The following is a 25341-nucleotide window of genomic DNA, read 5'->3' as shown; positions in this document are numbered from 1 at the left end:
ATCGTTCGCACATGCGCAGTGCAGTGGAGTGCCAAAATGGCGTCGGCATCGTTCGCACATGCGCAGTGCATTGGACTACAAAAATGGCGTCGGCATCGTTCGCACATGCGCAGTGTTGCAGAGTTCAAAAAGGGCGGCCGCGGGGTCTTCTCTGAGGCAATATGCGTCCACTGTGCCGCCTGAACAAAATGCGGAGTCCGAGGGTGCCACCGCAGCATTTTCCGGGCTTTGCGGGCTTCTGCTGAAGCGTGCGGTGCTGTGGACGGCGCGTGGGGCTGGCGGGATCCGCGTGTGCCGGGGCGGGCACCGGCGCGGTCGACTATATGGCCCCCCCCCCGCCTCTTCCGGTTCCTCAAAAGAGGCCCTCGGCACGCAGCGTATGGCGGCGGCGGCGGCGGCGGCGACACAGGTCGGAGCGGGGGCGGGGGGGGGAGCTGACCCGGCGGCCCCCAGCCCGGGGAGGGAGAGCGGCGCCGCCGGCTCGGGGCCCCGCGGGACACCACTCCCCACGGACCGCTCCGAAAATGGGGTGCCGTCCAGCATGATAATCCTTTATCCCCTATCGTTGGCTTATATGCCAAAAAAAAAAAAAAGTGTAAAAATGTGTAGTCCTATCTCTTTAACTGCACCCAGCCGCAGAAAAAACCGCGAGTTGTTTTGAAAACATTTTCTCGAAGCCTTGCTCCGGGGGAGGATTCGTCGCCCGGCAGAAATTGCGTGCTGGACAAAGGTCAGGGTGAGCTCTATTCCCGTTTTTTCCATTCTTCTTCTTTTTCCTCGTTTGGACCCCTTCTCTTCGATCTGCTTTACCACCCGGAGACCCAAAAAAGCCAAAACACAGCAGAGCTCTCCAGAAAGCTCCACCCGGCCCCGGGTGGGGGGCGAAAAAGAGAAAAACTGCGTCTGAAAAAAAGACTTTTTAATCAAGTTAAATAACTGCCTTTCACCTTGTTTTTTCCCCTTCCCCTGTGCCTTATAAGGCACTCTGCGTAATTTTATTAAATAAATAATTTTTTCTTCACTTCCATCTAAAAAATTCTGTTAAAAGTAAAAAAAAAAGTGTCAAAACCCTTCACTCTCAAAAAAAAGAAAATCTTATCATTAACCCGCGACATATTTGGCGCCCAATTTACGGGGCCTTAATTACTTGTTCTACACCTTTTATAAAATTAAAAAAAGAAAAAAAAAACCCTAATAATTACATTCTAGTTTTAAACGCTTGATATTAAATTACAACCATCAATAATCACTATGCTGTTTGATAAAAAATTATTTAATATAATACTGTTTAGCACATAAATTTATTTCCCTACCAACAAGTAAAAACAATCCTGTCCCTAATGTATAATTTCCACCAATCAGAGACACAACTCCAACTTGTTATAGTAATGTGTGTAATACTAACAATCTGTAAAAAAATATGAAAAACAGTTAAAGATGTACATGCTCTGTTAATTTCCTCCTCTAGTTTTAGTAACCTGTTTTAGAGTTTTATTAATAATATTACCCAACCTGTTAAAAAAGTAGAGTGAAACTTCCTAACTCCTCACCCATCTCTTTCCCTTTAAATCTAGTATATCAACTTTTAAAAATATTCAATTTTTCCTAAATGTTAAAAAAAACCATTAACTTAATTATACAAATACTTTACCTAAAAATTTCCATGTATATAATATTCAATTTTACCAAAATAAAAACTAAAAAAAAAAAAACTAAACAAAACCAAACACCTAATCCAAATATAAAAAAAATTAAATAATATAAAATATAAAAAAACATAAATAAAACTTAAAAAAAATTCTCTAATCCAATAAACTAAAAATTTCCCCCTAAACAAATCCCAAAACCAACTAAAGTAAAAAAAATCTAAAAAAAAAAATACAAAAACAACTACAATACAATATATTAAACCCTAACATATACTTATCATACACTATCAAATATTATAAAACAAAAAATAAAAAACCTAAACCAATAACAATTACTCCTATTACAAAAAACAAAAAAACCCAATTTAAAACTAATCACCCAAATAACAATAGGGAGGGACCCTCAAAACCAACAACTAAATCAAAAATCATTATTAAATCCATAAATATAAAAAACCTTCACAACCTAAAAAAAATTATATCCAACAAAATAATAAATCTATAATTAATTAATTAATCCATCTTTAAAATACTACAAACAATATTACACTTCTAAATCCTACTAAAACAAAACATTTAAAAACTATATCACGTAACCCAAATATCAACCAAACTATACAAAATAAACCTAACTACAACAACCTCTAAAAACGAACTATCAAAACTACAAAAAAAAAATACCTACATCCCAACAATCTCTATTCACAACAAACTCAATAAAAAACTATAAAACAAAAAATTCAACGCTTAAAAAAATAACAATAATAAAAATTATCTTCTCAAAAAACATAACAAACCCAAATCCAATTATAAACCCAAATAAAATAAAATATACACCTATAATATAACAAAAACTCCTAAAACTTAAACCATCAAAATATACTTCTACTTTAACCATTATAAAACAAAATAACAAACATAAAACTATACATAATATAACAAAAAAACTCCAAACATATACAAATATCATACATAACCCAATAAATACAAAAATCTCAACTATAAAAACAAATCTACAAAAACTAAAAAATAAAATAAAATAAATCATAAAAAACTCAATAAAAAAATTTAAAACAACCTTCTCCAAATCTCAACAATACAAACCAAAAATTCTACTACCCCACGCAAACACTCCTCAGCTATAAAAACTAAATATATCCCTCAACATAAATTATAATATTTCCTATATAACAATAAAAAAAACATAAACAAATAAAATAAACAACCCACTGCTATCCTAACACAACAAATACGTAAATTAAAAAAAAAAAAAAACTCAAAAAAAAAACTCCACCAAAAAAAAAATAACTCAATATATCTAATTCCCTTAAAAAAACCTCTAACACAAATACCCACCATAATTAAAAAAACCCTACCTCTAACCAAATAAAAACCAAAAAAACCCAAATTTTTTAAACAGTATAAATTCAATAACCTAACACATCAAAACCACAAAAATACAAAACTTTAATTAACACTAATACACAATACACAATAATACCATCACAACATATAAAAACAAAACCTATTTCTATTTCCAACATTACAAAAAAATCACAAAACTTAACCCTCATAAAAACTAAAATAAACCTAACTAAAAAAAAATAAAAAAACCATTCCATTATAACTAACCCAAAAACTCCATATATTTTAAATATAAACTTCCGCCAAAATAAATATTTCAAAAACCCAAAAAAACTCAAATAAACATTTAAAATAACTACTGTAAAAACAAAAAACATAAAACAATTAAACACCTTACCTAAACTATCAAAAAACCCATCTACAATAAAACTCCTAAAAAAAAAACCAACAAATACCAATTACACCTCAATTACACACCGCCAACAATACCAAACAACTCGTAATACCGTAATTCCCATTCACAAACTAATCCATAAACTAAAAAACCAAAAAATAATCAACAAAACCCATTCTTCCTTTAACAACCCCATCTAACCTATACAAAAATCTAAAAAAAAAAAAAAAAAATTAACTATAAACTACCATACCTTAAATAAAATAACTCCACCTCTAAATACTACTATACCAAACATACTAAAACTCCAATATAAACTAAAATCCAAAGCAACAAAATAATATACTACTATTAACATTACAAATACATTTTTCTCCATTCCTCTAACAACAAAATACAAACCTCAATTTACTTTCACCTAAAAAAACATACAATACACCTAAAACAAATTACCCCAAAAATAAAAACACAATCCCACCATTTATCATAAACTAATCCAAACTACATTAAAAAAAATAAAACTCCAAAACATTTACAATACATTAATAACATCATTATATAAAAAAACACAAAAAAAAAAAATCCAAATTCTCCTAAAAACCAATTTCACTATAAAAAAAACAAAATCAAAAAACCTACCAAAAAAATCCAATTCCTAAAAATAAAATAACAAAATAAACAACATCAAATTCCTACTAAAATTATCAATGAAATCATCACAATATCCCCCCAACCAACAAAAAAAACCCCACAAACTTTCCTAAAAACAATAAACTTTTAAAAAATACACATCCCTGAGTACAGCCAAATTATAAATCCTCTCTACCTAATTACCCATAAAAAAATAATTTCCACTAAAACCCTAAACAACAAACCTTCACTCAAATCAAACAAAAAATTACTCATACAATAACCCTTAACCCAATCAAAACAAAACCAAAAGTAAAAAATGTACTTTACTCTACAACTAAAAACCATAACCTATCCTAAAACCTTTAACAAAAAATACCTAATAAAACCCAAAACCAACCACTAAAATTTTAAAACCAAAATTACAAAAAATCTAAAACCAACTACACCCCAACAAAAAAAAAAATCCTAACATATAAAAAAATCCAAACTACCTCAAAAATAATTAACACAAAAACACAACTCCTAACACCTCAACTACCAATACTAAAATAAATATTTAAAACAAAAATTCCCTCTACTCATCATACCACCAATAGCACATAAAGCAAATAAATTACCCTTATCACACAGCGCACCCGTATAAAAAAATCTAAATCACCCTAAAATTTTAAAAATAATTACAAATTAACCTAAAAATAAAAATTTTAATCTAACTAAAAAAAAAAACTAAAACAAATAACCCATGCAAAAAAAAACCCACCATACAACCAACTACCAACAAATAAAACACACTACACTCTTTTCACTAATAATTCCTATCATCTTATAAAAACAAAACAAAAATAAAAAACAACTGTATAAAACCCCACACAACAAATTACAAAAACTAAAAAAAAAAAGTAAATCAAGCCAATTCACTAAACTCAAAACCATTCAATTAACCCTAAACATTACTAAAAAAAAATAACCAAAACTCTACCTTTATACTAATTCATAAATAATAACCAATACTCTATAAAATTAACTAAAAAAATAAAAAAAACCTAATTAACAACATAAAAAAACCAATTTAAACAACTAAAAAATAAAAAAACATCGCTAACCAAACAAAAAAACTACCTATAAAAATCCACCATATAAACACCCATATCCCCAAAAATCAAACTAATAAAAAACACCAAAACAATAAACAAATAAATCAAACTACAAAAATAAAAATATCCCAAATAAACTTAAATTAACAACATAAAAAAAATTTATTCCTAACTCAATAAACCCATAATACCTCAAACCATCAAAACAAAAATACCACCTATAAATAAACACAAAACCAAAAAATAAATCTAACCATAAACTACATCTCTCAAATTATCCATAACTATAAAACATATACTACCATCAAACAAACCAAACAAATAAAACCCCTATAATATAATAAAAAAGAATCAAAATATAAATATAAAAAAACCTAACTAATTAATTACATCACACTACCTCAAACCCACCATAACAAACACTATATACTCACAATAATAAAAACCACCACTAAATAACTAAAAACCTACCCTATACCTCATACCACTACTCATAACACCATCCTAGGCCTTAAAAACCAAATCCTATAAAAACATAATACCCCTAAAAAAATTAAATCAAATAACAAAACTCATTTTAAAAATAACCTCATAAACAACTAAACTAAAAACCATAACATTAAATAAATATACCACATTCCCTATCATACACCAACCACTAACAAAATAATACAATATAATAAACTATTAAAAACCACCCTAAAAACATTAAATAAAAAAACTTATAAAAATTAAAAACAACATTTAACAAAAACCACCTAATTAATCAATACCCGAGGCTCCATCAACCAAACAAATCCTACCCAATCTAAACTTCTACATACAATAAATAAAAATAAAATCCCAACAATACATACCAAAAACTTGTTAAAAAAAACGATCTAAATTAATTCTACCTCACATAAAAACAAACCCATCCATAAAATTATCTTTACCCAAAAACCAAAATATACTTAATAAATAATACAAAAAAATAAAAAACACAATATATCCCTCAAAAAAATTTAATTTTAAATAAAAACCACATATAAAATTAAAATAACAACATACCACCATTCACCATTCATAACATTATTTATACATAATTTTATATATATATGTGTATATATATATATATTTAAAATTAAAAAATATTAAAATAAACCTTAAACCAACACTATAAAATAAAAAAATAAAATATCTCAAATTAATAATATAATAATCCTTTATCCCCTATCATTGACTTATATACCCCAAAAAAAAAGATATAAAAATATATAATCCTATCTCTTTAACTACACCCAGCCACAAAAAAAACCACAAGTTATTTTAAAAACATTTTCTCCAAACCTTACTCCAAAAAAAATTCATCACCCAGCAAAAACTACATACTAAACAAAAATCAAAATAAACTCTATTCCCATTTTTTCCATTCTTCTTCTTTTTCCTCATTTAAACCCCTTCTCTTCAATCTACTTTACCACCCAAACACCCAAAAAACCCAAAAAACAACAAAACTCTCCAAAAAAACTCCACCCGGCCCCGGGTGGGGAACAAAAAAAAAAAAAAAAACTATGTCTAAAAAAACCACTTTTTAATCAAATTAAATAACTACCTTTCACCTTATTTTTTTCCCTTCCCCTGTGCCTTATAAAACACTCTGCGTAATTTTATTAAATAAATAACTTTTTCTTCACTTCCATCTAAAAAATTCTATTAAAAATAAAAAAAAAAATATCAAAACCCTTCACTCTCAAAAAAAAAAAAAGTTGTATCATTAACCCAAAACACATTTATTGCCTGACCCCTCCCTACCCTTTTTTTCTTGTTGCAGGACACTACATTAATACCTGCAAAAAGAAAAAAAATGTACAAAGCCTTCCACATTGGGTAAATTCATATCATTTCTTTCTCTTCTTTAGCAAGTCAAACCACCTGCTTCTACAGCACTTCTGAACTCCATTCTGACTCTTGGCAAGAAATTCTTACAGGCCTGACATTGTGGCTACAGCTCTGTGATGATCCACATGAAAGGTGGGTGCTTTCTTCAATTATCCTTTCTTCAATGCAACACTTCCTTTTTACTATCTATCTAGGTCATCTCCTTCATTTTCATAACTATATTCGGAAGGCACTGTGTACTGGGCATTGGCTATAAATGTCCACCCAGAAAGGTAGACAACAGCTTTGCTGCAAGGCAGATGATCTTTTCAATATTCCTGCAAGAGCTGGCTTGCCTGCATTTGGTAATTATGGAACATGCTTCAGCTACTCCAGCAACAACACGTGAACAATTACTTCTTACTGATAGTGAGGCTCAAAAACGACACTTCTGAAGCAACAATGCACTGCAGGCACCTGGACACATGTCCTTCCCTAAGGAAAAAAACTCAAAGTTCTTTCCCTCTTCCCTGGCTTGCTGGTACCAAGCACAGAAAACTGCACCTGAGGGAAGCTTGGAAGCCTGTACCTCTGACATTTTGCACTTGGTTAGAGCTTTTTATTCATACCTCTGCATACTTCTGAAAATTACAGTTCCTCTTTTACAACATAGCCAATGTCCACACTTACCTAGAAAGAGGCACTGGGATTTGTTTTCTGTAAATTCATTCAGGAAACTCCTTGTTCTTTCTCTCTCTCATTCATGGCCATAGTTTCCCAAAGAATATTTAGCAGGGCCTTTTTGCTTTGATACCCTCTATTTCATTTCCATTTCATTCTCTAAATTCTTTACATCCTGAAACTTTTTCTAGTACGTGGAAGAGCACAATCATAAATGGACAACAGAAAAATTGTAGAACTTCCCTAGCTCAAGATGTTGTTTTTCACTCTTTATCTATTTGCTCTTCCCATCTCATAGCTGCTCTTTTCCATGCACCTTTAAGGGCCTGCAATTCTCACTGCTGCAGAAGGACTTGTGAACTGCTGCTTCCCTACCTTGCTCATCAGAGCACGGAATCCAGTCGGAAGGTGCCGGTCCATCGGTGCACAAACCACCAGGTATGGCTAGAAAGAGTAGAAAAAATTCATGAAATACTTTCCCTTGGAGAACAGTTCCCATGCTTTGCAAATCTGGGTTCATACATAGAAATATTGGCACATCAAGTGTATCAATTTCAATACAGAACAGCATCGCTTTAAACTCTTGAAAACTTCAGGGTTTGGATGATGTTGCTACCACTTCCTACATTACAAATGTGGCTATGCTGACCTCAAAACTGGTACACATGTCTCCAAATATTTTATCTAATACTGGACAGTACATAAGGTGCTTAGCCTTATACCTGCACATGCTTATTACCTGTGTGTGAACTGCATACCACGTGCATAGCCTGCAGAAATACACTTCAGGATTAATTCTGATTCGTAAGGCTCCGTTACATGAGCCTTACAGAACTGCACCTCATCAATTATCCATGTACAGAAATTTGGCTTTCAAATGGCCTAAGAGAAAAAAAAATAGTTTTGCTAACTCTTTCAATGCCATGTTAAAGGAATAACATATCTCATGTTGCTGAGGAAACAATAACTGCAATAACCATCCTCCCCTGTTCCCTGTATGACACACTGAAATATGGTTCAGAAGGTTTACTTCAACCACAGTAGGAAATGCCACACAGCTCACATGGTGGCCGATTCTCAGCCTCTGTTCCACTCACTGTACCATTCGGCCAGATCAGAGAGAAGCAAGTAAAAAAAAAAGTAAAAAAAGTTTAAAAAATATTATCCCAAAGGGAACATTTGCAGGTGGTGGTTGTACAATTGTTCCATCTGAACATGTGGGCAGCCCAGGCCACGCTTCTGATAGAACTGTTTGGTGTGGATGAACTCATGTCACTGTGACCAAAACATATGAGCAATACTTTGCTTCCCTTTATGCAATTAACACCTCTCTGGTCACCACAGTTCTGGTATTAGGTTAGCCTGAGATGCTGCAGTCTGACAGGGATCCTTCTCAAAACCTAGGGAGAAAACTCAGGTTTATATGTCAGCACCTTCACTGTTGACTTCTTTAGAATTCAGTGGCAAGACGTCCTTCATCTATTTTTCTTATTTGCCACGTAAGCCACACAAGATATTTATTCTTTGAAATAGGACTCTGACATCTCTTCCCTGAAAAGGTTTTCATCATTGCTCATAAGTGTGATCTCCCTCCCTCTTCCTGCTGATCAAACCTGGCTCAAACCACTGCCTCTTTTCAACAGCTAGCACACACTGGGCACAACACACCCAGGAGTCCAAGGCCAGCCTCAGGCCGACCTCCTAGCAGCTTCTGTCTGGCACAAATCCTGACATTTGCACAGCTTTACAATACAAAATCCCACATTTCCCCATGGGAACCTGGGGGCAACAATGGCTCTTTTCCATGGGAATGGCACATCACCACTCTCGTGTAAGATAGGCAGTTTGGAGGAATCCAAGTGCACACAGACCTCTGCTTCTTTACACCTTTCATCTGACAGGATTCCTGCAGCATGCACACTTTTCAGGTACAATACCACATTTGGAACCTGGCTGCAAACGGTGCCTCTTTTACACACGTAACAAACTTTTCCACCCTTCTGACCTGCACACCGTGGCAAATGCCTCCTCACATCGTAAAAACCATCTGACAACACTTCATAACGAGCCTCAAGATACACTATATCGCCTCTGTGTTACCTCACTCCACTCAGTCAGGTTTTCTGGGAAAAAAAAGGACTGTTTGAACCTTTTACAAACCTGCTGTGGGACTAAGAACACCAAGCTATACTGATAGCAATCATAACAATCCATTCTTTACATTCATTTCAATTATTCACTACCCACAACAACACCTGTAACTCCTGCTTCAGGACACCACATCTATAGAAATACTGCACTACTGATATTAAAGGAAGCGAGGACAATAACCACATCAAATCTCTTCTTCCCCCACAGCAATGACCGTGGCCACATCTCCTTTGCTCTACCTCGAGGACACGCTCTGGGGAGTACCTGACAGCATAAGAGCTCTCAAGAATCTTCACCACTGTCAAGACAGCCACTTGACCCCAATGAATGCAGGATCTCCTGCAAGGACTGATGCTGCCACCACTGCAGCTTCTCTGCTTCCACACGGGGAACCCGGCAGAGCACAGCCACAACACCCTCTGCACGCTGCAGCTGGCCACAGCAGGGCAGGGTGGAGAGGGAGGCAGCAGCACTTTGGGGAGGCGGCAAAGAAAAGCCAGGAAGAACGACCTCTGAGCCAGGACGAGGCCAAGGCCCGTGGTGGCAATGACAGCAGCAGTGGAACTCCCCAGCAGCAGTGGAACTCCCCAGGTAACCGGTGGCAGCAGATGCACCCACGATAATCAAAGCGCTCTGGCTAACTGACCTGGCGCCGGGTCACCCACGACCGTACCTCCAAACTGACCCACTGTCACCACACCCTGCTGTCTAACTGCCCCAGCACCAGATCACCCACGGCCATACCTCCAAACTGACCGACTGTCACCACACCCTGCTGTGTTTGGCAGCCTGGTGCTTTTTTCCGTATCTAGAATGTGAAATTTCCAGACAAGGAGGTTGCTTTTTCAAAATTCTACATGTGAGGACGCTCCAGTGCTTTTCCTCAACATGAAAATTATGGCTTTTGGATTTTCTTTATGCCCCTGACAATCTGCACACTTTTGGATTCTGGCTGCATCGGTCTGTGCGCTCTATGAAAAACATTCTACTGTTTGGACCTTCTGAGAAACGGAAATCTTCCACTATTTATGAAGCGATACAACGAAACCTTTTCTCAAAACTGTTTTCTTATTCCCACCCCCTAAACTTTTATATACTTACACTCATCTATTTACATTATATCTATTTGCACTTATTATAGAGAAAATACTTACAAATCCATTGACACTTACGGAACCTCTCCTAAGACACAAGCCACATATTTACAATGTTCAACTTGTATATTTTGACAATTCAATATTACGTCAGACTTCTACACTCTAACCTTACACATCTACTCATATCAAACCTCTCTTTACATTAATATCTAATATCTGATTAGACTTTGTACAGAACAGCTAATAGATCTATTTATTCTTTTTTTACATTTTGTCCTATATATCATCCTGCCTTATAAGTTAAGCTCTTTAATTGGTTCATTTATATACACAACACTTGTGTTTGCACTTTAAAATCTTCTATCTGCTTTGGCCTTGCATGGACAAGCTTATGCAGGACACACATTACTCTTTCTCTCTCTGCCTCATCTGCATGGTGCCCCAAGGAAGATTTTACAATAACATTTTCCTTTCCTTACCTACACTTTAGCTCCATTTCATACCCTCCGTTATTCAAATCCTAATACTTTTCTTACTGCCTACAAGATCACTGTCATAAAGGAACAGCAGAAAAATGGCAACACCTCCCTAGCTCAACATTTCTTTTTCCTCTTTTCCTAATTGCTCTTCCCATTTCACATGTTGCCTTTTTAATGCATGTTTAAAGGACTGCAATTACCACTGCTCCAGAAGAATTTGGGAAGTGCTGCTTCTCCCTCTGGCTCACCGTGGAACAAAATCCAGACGCGAGATGCCGCTCTGTAGCTGTAGAAAACCTCCGGGTATTCATACAAACAATACACTAAATAAATGAAATTCTATGCCTTCAAAGAAATTCCCCATGTCTGTAAAATCTAACAAAATACATTAAAAAACTCTCCTGATCAAGTATGTATCCATTTCAATGCTGAACAGACACACTTTGAACTTTTAAAAACTTCTGGCTTTGGTGCTACCCCTTCTTACATTACAAAAATTGCAAATTCTGACCTCAAATCTGGGTTCTGGGGGATCACAGGCAACTATACCACGGCTGTCGCCAGCCCAGATCCTACCTAGGCCCGTATGGGATATAGGTTCACCTTGGGGTTAGACACAGCTGCCCTGGCAAAAATTCCTCCTGCAGGCACAAGATTACATGGCAGATGTTCTTAGGCACACTCTGAAAGCGGTGGGTTTGGATGGGACTCTGGGATGCAGACGGCTGCATCACCAACTGCCCTCAATACCTCTCACTCATCCTTCCTTTCAGCTAACGGGCCACGGCCCCCCACCCACTCCACAGCCCCCTACAGCCCTGTGGTGCCAAGTGCTGCCCTGGACAACACGACACCTGTCAGCTCTGGAGCCCAAATCCTGGTTTTGTAAGCCTGTGGTGGGACTCAGCAATAGGGACTGGGGGCTGCACCTCTCCTGGGGTGACCTTCGGCTCCACTAACCTTGTGTGGTGACAATTCACATGGTAGCCAGGACTCTGCCCGTGGCCCACGGGTTCACCCCCCATCCCGGTTAGGGCTCACTGCTCCATACCCCACCTATCCTGGACATGCTCTCACTCCCCCAGCAGAGGCACTACCCTGGGGCTCTGCACCCTGTACACATTTACCTGTATCTCTCTGACATCCCCTCCTATGCCACCGCCAGCAACCCACCTTGGGACCGGGCTCTGTCTCCCACACCCTTCTCCCTTCTGCTGCTCCCCATGCCTCTCCCACAAATGTTTACTAATGCATTCTATTGCTGATCAAACAGAGAAATAATTAACACATTCACACTTTTCATTGGGAGTTTATTTATTAAAGGAATCATGGGGAGTAATAAGCTAAAATAAATTGCATCAGCCTGCGCTTACCACGCAGCTTTTCCTTGCTTCATAAGGTGACGCTGAACTCTCTCAGCAGGACTAAAAAATCCAGCTCTCCAGTTTAATAAAAGCCACCTTAGACCCACTGGGCCCAAAACCGTAACAAATGGCACACTTCTTTTAGAGAGCTCTGCAACTACTCACGTTGGATACTGCTTTGGGGACTGCAACAATGACAGTCTTGCCATCCTGGCAAGCTCTGGCTCTGAACAGCCTGCTGCTGGCAGCTCCTGCGGCCAAAATTTATCCAGGCCGGTGATGATTGGCATCTTCAGCACCACCTTCGTGCCACCCTAGGCAGCTGAACCGGGACACCCAGGACATTCCAGGCAGAGGTCCCTGCAGAACCATAAAAATCATTCAGTGCTTTGCAAAGCAAAGCTCAGAGGGATACAAGGCATTTTTCAGGAAAACCAACCAAAAACCCAGAAATTTTAGTGACCGAAGAACACACTTTTTGGAATGCAACTGCAGCCCGGCTCGTACCGAACGCTACACCTATCCACACTTTTAAGGGTGTGGAAAATGCCTTCAAAAACAGCTTATCCCATGACCACCTCCCACTGACAGGATCCTTGGGGCAACTCTTATATTTTTGCATGTTCAACTGACAATAGGAAAACAGGACAGGTGTTTGGGATTTCTCTGAGCACAGTCTAGCAGCTCACAATACCCTTTGGGCTTTTACTTTGGTATTTTTATAACCTGGGGTTTTAATTATTTTCTGACCTGTGCTTGTCATGGGCCTGCAGCATCCTAGTCCAGCCTCTTGGCTTCATTTGCCTTCTTCCACCGCATTTATCCTAGCATGGAAACTGCTAAAAAGCACAAAACAATGACACACGCTTCACACTTCAAACGCAAATAAATTACAATTACGAAAAATCTCGCTGCCACTTTTCTAAACTATTCATCACAGACCTTAGAAAAAGCAAAGGTGATCTGTCCCTGACAGGACCCCGCTGGGACACTGTGGTGGTTTTGATTGGCCCAAAACATCAGCGAAGTGTTTTTAACATCTAAGAGAAATTTGAGCCCCTCAGAAGCTGTTCTAGTAGGCCTAGGGAGGTGTCTGAGGGGTGGGGTGTAGCACAAAAATGGCTCCTGTGTGTCCTGAGTGCAAGTTCTGGAAGTTTTTACATCAAGTCCAGCAGAGCCAATCTCTGATGGCTCTGAAAGTAATAGACATGCTGCCGGCCAAGTTTGGGCCAATTAAAGGTGCTAGTTACGCCTCTGTGAAAACATATTTAAAAAAAAGTCAAAACAAAGCAGGCGCGCACTTCTTTCACTTTGTAGTTGGAGGAGGAGGAGGTGCAGGTGAAAATATGTGAGGGAGAACAGCATAGAAAGTGCCAAAGTCAGTGAAGAAGGGGGGAGAAAGAAGTGCTCCAGTGCTTCCGGCACCAGAGCTGAAACTTTCTGCTAGCCGTAATAGAAACTATGGGGGAGTCAGAAATTCCTCCTGCAACCCATGAAATCTGTAAAGATGCAAAAATACACCCACAGCTCTCTCCAGAGGAGGAGGTAGATGCCTAAAAAAGACTGTAAACCAGTGGGAGTCTCATCTAAGAGTTAAAACTGCAAAAGGCCTTAACTGAGAGAGATAAGCCTTGCTCCTGGCATAGAAGCAGCCTAACCTCAGCTCGGGAGAGTCTGCACAGCACCTTATAGACAAAAAACTCATGTTACAACAAAAATTCGGGCGGGATGTTGCTCATGAGATTGGACCCACACCAAAGAAGTTCCTAGAGGACTGTCTCTCGTGAGAAGGACCCCTGGCTAAGTAGAAAACCTCTTTTCCTGATTAAACTAACCAGAAGACCCCTCAACCTGCCCCCTGTCTGTGTTGCTAGTTTGCAAAGAGAGAAAAAAGGGGGGGGGGTGAGTGCAGAGACTGCTTCTTAAGAGGGTAGGGGTGAGAGCAGAAAACTGTCTGAAGAGAGAGAAAAACAAGCAGAGATAAAGAGTATTTATAGTAGAAAAACTGTAGTAATGAGTAAATTTGAAAATCTGCTCTGTAAACTGAAAAGAGACCCCACACCCTGCCCCCCCCCCACCTGGCTCGGGGATTGTAGAGGAGGAAAGGGGGTGAATACTATAAGTTCGTAAGAGGGAGGGAGGGGTGTGAACAAAATAATGTATAAAAAATATATTTTTACCTTACATCTATCCTCCAATTCTGTTAAGTAATTAAACACTTTTTGCAACTTTAAGCTTAAAGCCTGTTTACCCTTTTTCGTGCGTCCTCCTGGCAAGGGTCCTGTCTCAAACCCACAACAGACACCCGAGCAGGCTCAGCGGGGCGCGGGAAGGCAGGCGGCTTTGGGGACGATTCACAGACACGCTGCCGCTGCCCGCAGGGACACAACCCGCACCGGCAGCTGCGGCTCCGCTCCCGCCCGCCCCCGCGGCCGCAATGCCTCCCCCGGCGCCTCCCCCGGCGCCTCCCCCGGCGCCTCCCCCGGCGCCTCCCCCGGCGCCTCCCCCGGCGCCTCCCCCGGCGCCTCCCCCGGCGCCTCCCCCGGCGCCTCCCCCGGCGCCTCCCCCTGCGCCTCCCCCGGCGCCTCCCCCGGCGCCTCCCCCGGCGCCTCCCCCGGCGCCTCCCCCGGCGCCTCCCCCGGCGCCTCCCCCGGCGCCTCCCCCGGCGCCTCCCCCGGCGCCTCCCCCGGCGCCTCCCCCGGCGCCTCCCCCGGCGCCTCCCCCGGCGCCGCCCCCGGCGCCTCCCCCGGCGCCTCCCCCGGCGCCTCCCCCGGCGCCTCCCCCGGCGCCTCCCCCGGCGCCTCCCCCGGCGCCTCCCCCGGCGCCTCCCCCGGCGCCTCCCCCGGCGCCTCCCCCGGCGCCCCCTCTTTGCCGGGGCGGAACCCGAATGCGGACGGGAGGGAGAGCCAGGGGCGGGGCTGTGCGGATTCAACAGTCACAGCACAAAGGGGCTGCTCGGAAGGGTGGCTGTGAGATTTGCGGGGTTCCAGGGCTCTGTGCTTGTGAGGCGCGGGCAGGGGAGCGCGGAATGCAGCGTGGGAGGAGCTCGGGAACAACGCGAGGGCGGTGGGCGAGTCAGGGGCGAGAGCGGCTGGGGACCGCCTTTGGAATTCCCTGTGTATCGTTCCTCGCCTTTTTGGCTAAGATCAAGTGTAGTATCTATTCTTATCAGTTCAATATCTGATACGGCCTCGATGGGAGGACTTTATATTACAGGATTTTTGGGCTCGGGACTTGGATCCGGAGCTTGCTCCCTCCGCTCCGCGCGTGGTTCAGGTATTGCGGTGCCTCCGGGAACGGTGCACCCCGCCGGGGGCCTCTGGTCGGTTAAAAACACATTTAAATCCAAGTGAACGTGATTATCCATACTTAAAGGTAAACAGCAGCTCTCCCGACCCCTGTGAAGCTACAAAGCTCGAGCGGCTGTGATTCTCTCCTCCCTGCCCCTCGCAGGGTGCCGTGCTTTTGCGTGCTATTTGGGTTAAACTCGGGGATCTCGCCGCTTTCTGAGGGGGTTTCCGATTTATATCAGGGTAATAGAGGATATTAATGTTGTTTAAATGAATCTCGGAGGGGATTTGGGGCAGTTTTATGAAATAAACACGTGAATGAGGCGAGGAGCAGGGCGGGGAGCCGCACGGCTTTTTTTTTGCAGCTCTTCGATCGCCGATGTTTCTACGATGCAAATAAAGATCTCGATTCTTTTTAAAAACACGGATTTTGTTTATTTGTGAGGTAAAATAGGTGCAAAACCTCATCGGAGCCGCTTCGGCAGCGGCCGGGAGGTCCTGGGGGTGACCTAGGAGATCCCGGGAGTCCCCAAAGCCGGAAAATTCCCTGAAGCCCCCCCCGACCCTCCCCGGTTTCCTCAGCAATTTTGGGGGCGATGCGACAATTTTGGGGGATTTTCGGGCGTTCCCCGTGTCCTCCCCGGGATTTCCCCCCTCCCCTGCTCTTACCGCAGCCCCGAGGGTCCCTCTGCCGCCCCCGAAAAGCCCCAGAAAGGGGCGAGGGATCCCCCGACCCTCGCTGTCCCGAACCCGCCCGGCAGAGCGGGCCGGGCCCGAGCCGCGCCTCGTAAGGGAAATGCAAATGAGGAGGCTATGGGCGGGGTTTGCGGAGGCTGGGAGATGAGGGCGTGGTTATGCAAATTAGCATTACCTCATGCCCGAGGTGCCTCCTGGGAGAAATGGGCGGGGTTATGCAAATCGGCATGACCTCATGCCCGAAGTGCATCCTGGGAGAAATGGGCGGGGTTATGCAAATCGGCATGACCTCATGCCCGAAGTGCATCCTGGGAGAAATGGGCGTGGTTATGCAAATCGGCATGACCTCATACCCGAGGTGCATCCTGGGAGAAATGGGCGGGGTTATGCAAATCGGCATTACCTCATGCCCGAGGTGCATCCTGGGAGAAATGGGCGGGGTTATGCAAATCGGCATTACCTCATGCCCGAGGTGCATCCTGGGAGAAATGGGCGGGGTTATGCAAATCGGCATGACCTCATGCCCGAAGTGCATCCTGGGAGAAATGGGCGGGGTTATGCAAATCGGCATGACCTCATACCCGAGATGCATCCTGGGAGAAATGGGCGGGGTTATGCAAATCGGCATGACCTCATGCCCGAGGTGCATCCTGGGAGAAATGGGCGGGGCTATGCAAATTTAAGAGCTCGCTCAGCAAACGGCACCACGGGAAATTGAGGCGCGGTCACGAATTTTTGGGGATTTGAGGCTCAGCGCCGCAGCAGCGCGGCGGAAAGGGGGGCAGGCGAGCGGGAATTGGCGCGGGAAGAGCTGGGAAAGAGCTGGAGGGCGGAGAAATGGTCGCCGTGAGTTGTGCATGAGGCGAGCGGGGTCCGGCCGGGAGCGCGGGAGATAACTGGCATCGCTTCTCGGCCTTTTGGTTAAGATGTAGTGGAGTATTTGTTCTTATCAGTTTGATAGCTGATATGGTCTCGATGTGAGGACTTTGCATTAAGCGGGATTATGGGCTCGGGAGTTAGATCTGGAGCTTGTGTTTACCGCTCCGCGCATCGTCCCGGTATTTCATTGCCTTTGGGTCCGATGCACCCCGGCGGGGACCTTGGCTTGGTTAAAAACAGATTAAAATCAGAAATAGTGGGAATTGCCGAAGCTGTCGCGCACTATCGCCCACCCTTTTCTGCTGTAATAGCGCTTCTCCGCCTCCCGAGCGGCTGCCAGGCTCGGGCGGCGGTGATTCTCTCCCCTCTCCCCTCGCAGGTGCCGCGAGACGGCGGCGCCTCCCGCGCGCACTCTTTTGGGTTAAACTCCGTGATTTCGCCGCTTTCCGGGTCAGTTTAAACTTTTTCTCAGGGAAATAAAGGATAATACTGTTGTTTAAATGAATCGGGGAGGGGATTTGGGCAGTTTTACCAAATAAATCCGTGAGGGAGGTGAGGAGCGGGGCGGGGAGCCGCGCGGGTCTCTTTTTTGCAGCTCTTCGATCGCGGATGTTGCTACGATGCAAATAAAGATCTCGATTCTTTTTGAAAACACGGATTTTGTTTATTTGTGAGGTAAAATAGGTGCAAAACCTCATCGGAGCCGCTTCGGCAGCGGCCGGGAGGTCCTGGGGGTGACCTAGGAGATCCCGGGAGTCCCCAAAGCCGGAAAATTCCCTGAAGCCCCCCCCCCCGACCCTCCCCGGTTTCCTCAGCAATTCTGGGGGCGATGTGACAATTTTGAGGGATTTTCGGGGGTTCCCCGTGTCCTCCCCGGGATTTCCCCCCTCCCCTGCTCTTACCGCAGCCCCGAGGGTCCCTCTGCCGCCCCCGAAAAGCCCCAGAAAGGGGCGAGGAATCCCCCGACCCCCGCTGTCCCGAACCCGCCCGGCAGAGCGGGCCGGGCCCGAGCCGCGCCTCGTAAGGGAAATGCAAATGAGGAGGCTATGGGCGGGGTTTGCGGCGGCTGGGGGAGGAGGGCGTGGTTATGCAAATTAGCATGACCTCATGCCCGAAGTGCCTCCTGGGAGAAATGGGCGGGGTTATGCAAATCGGCATGACCTCATGCCCGAGGTGCATCCTGGGAGAAATGGGCGGGGTTATGCAAATCGGCATGACCTCATGCCCGAAGTGCATCCTGGGAGAAATGGGCGGGGTTATGCAAATCGGCATGACCTCATGCCCGAAGTGCATCCTGGGAGAAATGGGCGGGGTTATGCAAATCGGCATGACCTCATACCCGAGGTGCATCCTGGGAGAAATGGGCGGGGTTATGCAAATCGGCATGACCTCATGCCCGAGGTGCATCCTGGGAGAAATGGGCGGGGTTATGCAAATCGGCATGACCTCATGCCCGAAGTGCATCCTGGGAGAAATGGGCGGGGTTATGCAAATCGGCATGACCTCATGCCCGAGGTGCATCCTGGGAGAAATGGGCGGGGTTATGCAAATCGGCATTACCTCATGCCCGAGGTGCATCTTGGGAGACATGGGCGGGGTTATGCAAATCGGCATGACCTCATGCCCGAGGTGCATCCTGGGAGAAATGGGCGTGGTTATGCAAATCGGCATGACCTCATGCCCGAGGTGCATCCTGGGAGAAATGGGCGGGGTTATGCAAATCGGCATGACCTCATGCCCGAGGTGCATCCTGGGAGAAATGGGCGGGGTTATGCAAATCGGCATTACCTCATACCCGAGGTGCATCCTGGGAGAAATGGGCGGGGTTATGCAAATCGGCATGACCTCATGCCCGAGGTGCATCCTGGGAGAAATGGGCGGGGCTATGCAAAGTTTAGAAGTCGCTCAGCGAACGGCACCACGGGAAATTGAGGCGCGGTCACGAATTTTTGGGGGATTTGAGGCTCAGCGCCCCAGCAGCGCGGGCGGAAAGGGCGGCAGGCGAGCGGGAAAGGGCGCGGGAAGAGCTGCGAGAGAGCTGGAGGGCGGAGAAAAGGTCGCCGTGAACTGTGCATGAGGCGAGCGGGGTGCGGGCGGGAGCGCGGGAGATAACTGGCATCGGTTCTCGGCTCTTTGGCTAAGAGTAAATATAGTAATTGTTTTTATCAGTTCAATATTTGATTCGTCGTCGATCAGAGGAGTCTGTATGAAACGCCTTTTAGTGCTCGGGAGTTGCATGCGGAGTTTGCTTCCTCCGCCCCGCGCATCGTCCCGGTATTGGGGTGCCTCCGGGCACGGTGCACCCTCGCCAGGGACCTTTGCTTGGTTAAAAACAGATTAAAATCAGAAATAGTGGGGATTGCCGAAGCTGTCCCGCGCTATCGCCCACCCTTTTCTGCTGAAATAACGCTTCTCCGCCTCCCGAGCGGCTGCCAGGCTCGGGCGGCGGTGATTCTCTCCCCTCTCCCCTCGCAGGTGCCGCGAGATGGCGGCCCCTCCCGCGCGCACTTTTTTGGGTTAAACTCCGTGCTTTCGCCGCTTTCCGGGTGAGTTTAAACTTTTTCTGAGGGAAATAAAGGATAATAATGTTGTTTAAATGAATCGGGGAGGGGATTTGGGCAGTTTTACCAAATAAATCCGTGAGGGAGGTGAGGAGCGGGGCGGGGAGCCGCGCGGGTCTCTTTTTTGCAGCTCTTCGATCGCGGATGTTGCTACGATGCAAATAAAGATCTCGATTCTTTTTAAAAACACGGATTTTGTTTATTTGAGAGGTAAAAACGGTGCAAAACCTCATCGGAGCCGCTTCGGCAGCGGCCGGGAGGTCCTGGGGGTGACCTAGGAGATCCCGGGAGTCCCCAAATCCGGAAAATTCCCTGAAGCCCCCCCGGAACCTCCCCGGTTTCCTCAGCAATTTTGGGGGCGATGCGACAATTTTGGGGGATTTTCGGGCGTTGCCCGTGTCCTCCCAGGGATTTCCCCCCTCCCATGCTCTTACCGCAGCCCCGAGGGTCCCTCTGCCGCCCCCGAAAAGCCCCAGAAAGGGGCGAGGAATCCCCCGACCCCCGATGTCCCGAAGCCGCCCGGCAGAGCGGGCCGGGCCCGAGCCGCGCCTCGTGAGGGAAATGCAAATGAGGAGGCTGTCGGGGAGCTTTGCGGCGATGGGGGGGAAAGGGGAAGGGGGGAGGGGGGGGGGGGGGCGGGGCGACATGGGGGGCGTGGTTATGCAAATCGGCATTACCTCATGCCCGAGGTGCATCCTGGGAGACATGGGCGTGGTTATGCAAATCGGCATGACCTCATGCCCGAGGTGCATCCTGGGAGAAATGGGCGGGGTTATGCAAATCAGCATGACCTCATGCCCGAGATGCATCCTGGGAGAAATGGGCGGGGTTATGCAAATCGGCATGACCTCATGCCCGAGGTGCATCCTGGGAGAAATGGGCGTGGTTATGCAAATCGGCATGACCTCATACCCGATGTGCATCCTGGGAGAAATGGGCGTGGTTATGCTAATTTAGATTAACACATGCGCGAACGGCATCCTGGGAGAAAGGGGCGGGGTTATGCTAATTTTGATTACTTCCCGCGCGAATGGCATTTTGGGAAAAATAGGCGGAGTTATGCAAACTAGCCGAAACGTGGCGTGAATCGGTGTCTCGGTAAAGGGGCGGGGTCATGCAAATTAAAGCACAATCCCGCATGAATGGCGTCTGGGGAAAAGAGGTCCGGCCATGCAAATTAGATCACTGCGCGCAGCGATCGGCGGCATCATGGCGGATGAAGGTCGATCAGGCAAACTCGATTCCTTAGCGGCGCGAATGGCATCTTAAGAGCTTTATTGGGGGATGTGCAGAGTTTAGGCCTCGGTGTCCGGGGGGCGGGGGGGAAATGGGGTTTCAAGCCTTTCCTGAGTCCCCGAAAAAAGACCTTTTTTCCATTTTTCCCCATTTATCCCCGCAGCTCCTCTCAGCCCCGGCTCGGCAAATCCAACCGCATGGTTCGAGCGGCCAAAAGCCCGAGCGCGGCACCTTCGCCGTGCCTCTGCCGGCCTGTCCGGCCCCGCTGGCCGCGCCGAGCCCTTGCTGCGAGCCCCAGAATCCATGAAAAATCTCCTGCAGCTCCCGAGCCTTTCCGCCTCTCCCGGAGCTCCCAGCGCCTCACGAGCTTCCCGCGCGGCCGGCCGGAGCGGCGGGGTGATGCATATTAGAGACCCAGAGCACCGCCGTGATTTCGGGTCAGTGCTTCAGAAACATGTGCTGACAGTGCGGGAACACAGCGGGAAAGAGTCTCTAAATTGCTGGAAAGGAGGTGCGGGGCGGCGCGGAGGAGACAGCGAGGTGTGTGTTTGTCGAGCGGGGTGCCGCCGGGAGTGGGGGAAGGAAATTGTCATCGCCGCTCGGCCGTTTGGCTAAGATCGAGTGTAGTGTTTATAGGTATTTATTCGGTTTTGGGTACGTCCTTGGTGAGAGGACATTACGTTAAGCGGGTATTTGAGCTCGGGAGTTGGGTCCAAAGCTTGCTCCCTCGGCTCCGCACATCGTCCCGGTATTGGACTGCCTCCGGCAGCGGTGCATCCCCACCGGGGACCTTTCGACTGCCAAACACAGACTGAATGCATTCGGAAACACTGAACATTACAAGTCTATGGGTATTCCCCCCGCGAGTTTCTGGCACGGGTTTGCTGTCATCCCCAGAGCTCGTTCTCACGCCCGGTGCATCTTCCCGGCAATGCGGTGCCTCCGGGAACGGCGCACCCCGCACGGGGACATTACAGTAGTGAAAAAGAACAAGGAGAGAGCGGTTGCTTAACTGCTATGTATACTTGTCGCAATATCAGACGTTATTATGTGACAAAAGGTTTGTGGCGCTTCCGAAGGTGCCGCGAAGGCAGCGCTGTAGGTTGTGGATCCCGTCCGTCCTTCTGCCTCAGCGCCAGCAACATCTCGTGCCTTAGCCCCGCCTCTCCCAGGGGCTCTATTATAGGGCGCTAATAACGGGGAGATTAATAAGTAGGTTACAGTGAAAAGGGACAGCGCAAGTCTACTTCTGCAGGTGCTACCGGAAATACCCGAATGGTGGACAGAGCGAGGGTAAGTATGTCAATTCATAACGTATCTTTCTATTCTTTAGCAAGTCAAACCACCTGCTTTCACAGCACTTCTGAGCTTCATTCTCGCTGTTTACAGAAAACTCTTACAGGCCTGTCTGTGACTGACGTGAAGGCTGCAGTGCCACGATGGTCCACAGAAACAGTGGCTGCTTCTTTCAATTCTCCTCTTTTTTCTGCTAAACTTTCTTCTCACTAGCTATTCCAGTCATCTCCCTCACTTGGGTAGCAGCATTCGTAAGGCACTGGGTACTATACTGTAGCTTGGGAATAAATGGCCGGCCATAAAGGTAGTAAACAGCTTTGCTGCAAGACAGAAAATGTTTTTGAGATCTAACAAAAAGGTGGTTTTAGCCTGTGATTTTGTAATTATGGAACATGCTTCAGCTACTTCACATACAACACATGAAAAATCATTTATTGCTGAAACTCAAAAAGGCCACTACTTCTGCTGTGACACACTGTGGCACCTGGATACGTGTCCTTCCCTAAAAAAAAAAAATGGACAACAGAAAAATTGCAGGAGTTCCCTACCTCAGGATGTTTTTTTTTTCTCATTTTCTTCCTACTCTTACCTTCTCATATCTGTTCTTTTCAATGCAGATTCAAAGGACTGCAGTGATCAGCACTGGGGAACAATTGCTGAAGTGCTGCTTCTCCCTCTCCCTCATCATGTCACAGAATGCACCCAGAAAATGCCATTCTGTACCATAAAAACTTCCAGGTATGGATACAAATAATAGAAAAACTTCATGAATTACTTTCCCCTACATAAGATTGCCCATGCTTGGAAAATCTGTAGGAATACATAGAAAAAATTGCAGATAAGGTCTGTATCTATTTCAATCCAGAACACCATCATTTTAAATTCTTTAAAAAATACAGGTTTGGATGATGGTGCTACCACTTCTTACATTACAAACTTTGGCAATACCGATCTCAAAACTGCTACACGTTTCTCCAAATATTTTCATAAATACTGGACAGTAAATAAGGTGTTAAGCTTTATACCTGAACTTAGTTATTACCTGTGTGTAGACTGCATAACGCACGCGTGGCCTGCTGAAAAACACTTTAGCATTAAACCGGATTCGTGCGGCTACATTCTGAGAGCTGCCGTGAAGTGCACCTCCTAGAATAGGCATGTACAGAAATTTAGCTTTCGCGTGGCCTACAAGAAAGAAGTGAAACCTTACTGGTTCTTTCAATGTCATCTGAAAGAAAGCACATCTGTCATTTTAAATACTGAAGGGTAACTGTCTTGACCTTCCTCCCCTGCACCCTCGGTGAGGCACTGCATGAGGCTTCGTAGGGTTTATGTCAGCCTTGGCACAAAATGCTGCATGGCTCCTATGGCGGGTAACTTACAGTGTGTGTTCCACGTGCTATTCCGCTTAGCCGAGTCACACATAAGCGAGGAAGATGCTCTAAGGGGTTCTTGGGAGGTACTGGTTGTGTAATCGTTCATTCTGAATGGGTCAGCAGCCCACAGCATTATGGCCTGTGAGCAGAGATGACAGCATGTAGGCAAAAGCCTCCTGTTCCCCCCTGAGCTGGGGGACACTGGGTACAAACCTGCTTCCTGTAAGCGTATCCTCTTCGCCTGCTGCATGCTGAGGCTTGGACAACTTGGAGTGCAGCTGCAGGCTTTGGCCTCTGTGCATACACCTCTCCCAGAAGGTGAGATGACTTAATAATAACTTTGCCTGGATATAATCGGCTGGCTGAAGGTCAGTGCAAAGTATCTGTCTTGAGGGAAGCTTGTGGGTGGAGGGAGATATGAATGTTTGGGTGAGGAAGAATGAGGAATGTGTGATGACCATCCCTGGAGTGGAATTGGAACTCCGCAGAGAATGGAGTGCGTGCACTGTTAGGCAGCCTTTGCTGTAGGCAAGTGTGAAGAAGCCCTGGAGATGGGAGCCATAAGGAAATATTCCAAAGCGGTGAGAAAGATTAGAAGGTGTTAGAATTGCTGGTTGCAGTGGGATGACATGTGGGTGGGGTCAGAGATGGTGCACCCGTATGAGAAATGGTATAATACTGTGAAAGTGCAATGTGCAGGCATTGCTGAGCAGGCCTGAAGCCCTCCCCTGTGGTCAGGACTTAAGCACGCAGCTGGTGGGTAGGAGGCCAATGAAGACACGGCGTGAGTCGTGTTGGACTTGCACATGTGCGGAGCTGTTCAGAAATGACTGACATGTGTGTTGCGTTCTCTTCCAGATGGTGGTGTTTTGCTGCTGCTGGAGTTGCCGGTCCCTGCGAGGATATTGTGGTGATGTGGCATGCGTAGAGAAGAGAAAGATGGCATCTGTTCTGTTCCAAAAGATGTTGGAAACAAAATGACATGAAAGGCTGCTGAAGGAAAATTGTTGTGACTGAGGGCTACTGTTGGAAAATCTATCAGGTTAAAAATGTTGTGTAACTGTAGTCAAAGGTTTTGTTTGGGTTTCCCCTGGGAAAAGGAATTTTATGTTTCTTGCAGGGCAATGTTGTGCCAGATGAGGTCTGGTGAAGCCAGCATAGCAAGAGATTGGGAGTGACCCCCAAAGATAACCGGAAAGATAAGCACTATGAACAGAACATCCAGCAGGAGCTTGTGGTT

At 45.0% G+C, this 25341-nt stretch overlaps 1 protein-coding gene, 1 long non-coding RNA gene and 4 other non-coding genes across 8 annotated transcripts; all 6 read left to right on the top strand.

Annotated features, from left to right (window-relative positions):
* Positions 1-373: 373 nt before the first annotated feature.
* Positions 374-11051, top strand: LOC146420478 (uncharacterized). The gene is made up of 3 exons (XR_014849126.1): positions 374-409; positions 7037-7148; positions 10035-11051. It is a non-coding gene; the product is annotated as an uncharacterized LOC146420478 (long non-coding RNA).
* Positions 11052-15887: 4836 nt separating this feature from the next.
* On the top strand, positions 15888-16077 carry LOC146420477 (U2 spliceosomal RNA). The gene has a single exon (XR_014849129.1). It is a non-coding gene; the product is annotated as a U2 spliceosomal RNA (small nuclear RNA).
* A 1577-nt stretch (positions 16078-17654) lies between these two features.
* Positions 17655-17845, top strand: LOC146420476 (U2 spliceosomal RNA). Its single transcript, XR_014849130.1, has one exon. It is a non-coding gene; the product is annotated as a U2 spliceosomal RNA (small nuclear RNA).
* Positions 17846-19749: 1904 nt separating this feature from the next.
* On the top strand, positions 19750-19940 carry LOC146420475 (U2 spliceosomal RNA). Its single transcript, XR_014849131.1, has one exon. It is a non-coding gene; the product is annotated as a U2 spliceosomal RNA (small nuclear RNA).
* A 1392-nt stretch (positions 19941-21332) lies between these two features.
* On the top strand, positions 21333-25327 carry LOC146420473 (uncharacterized). Of its 3 annotated transcripts, XM_085048225.1 has the most exons (3): positions 21333-21415; positions 21593-21866; positions 24960-25327. In XM_085048225.1, exons 1-3 carry the CDS (start codon positions 21364-21366, stop codon positions 25027-25029), a joined length of 396 nt encoding a protein of 131 aa, XP_084904351.1. In that variant the 5' UTR covers positions 21333-21363; the 3' UTR covers positions 25030-25327. The 3 variants fall into 3 exon arrangements, 1 of the variants encoding a protein (XP_084904351.1); XR_014849123.1 differs by lacking the exons at positions 21333-21415; positions 24960-25327 and adding an exon at positions 22819-23549 and having other exon boundaries at positions 21511-21866; XR_014849122.1 differs by lacking the exons at positions 21333-21415; positions 24960-25327 and adding an exon at positions 22509-23549 and having other exon boundaries at positions 21511-21866.
* Positions 22021-22211, top strand: LOC146420474 (U2 spliceosomal RNA). Its single transcript, XR_014849132.1, has one exon. It is a non-coding gene; the product is annotated as a U2 spliceosomal RNA (small nuclear RNA).
* Positions 25328-25341: the final 14 nt, after the last annotated feature.

This window comes from Lichenostomus cassidix, unplaced genomic scaffold (assembly GCF_008360975.1).
Source record: "Lichenostomus cassidix isolate B80296 unplaced genomic scaffold, HeHo_3.0 HiC_scaffold_667, whole genome shotgun sequence".
Taxonomy (NCBI): Eukaryota; Metazoa; Chordata; class Aves; order Passeriformes; family Meliphagidae; genus Lichenostomus; species Lichenostomus cassidix.
This window is presented reverse-complemented; position numbering and strand designations above follow the sequence as displayed.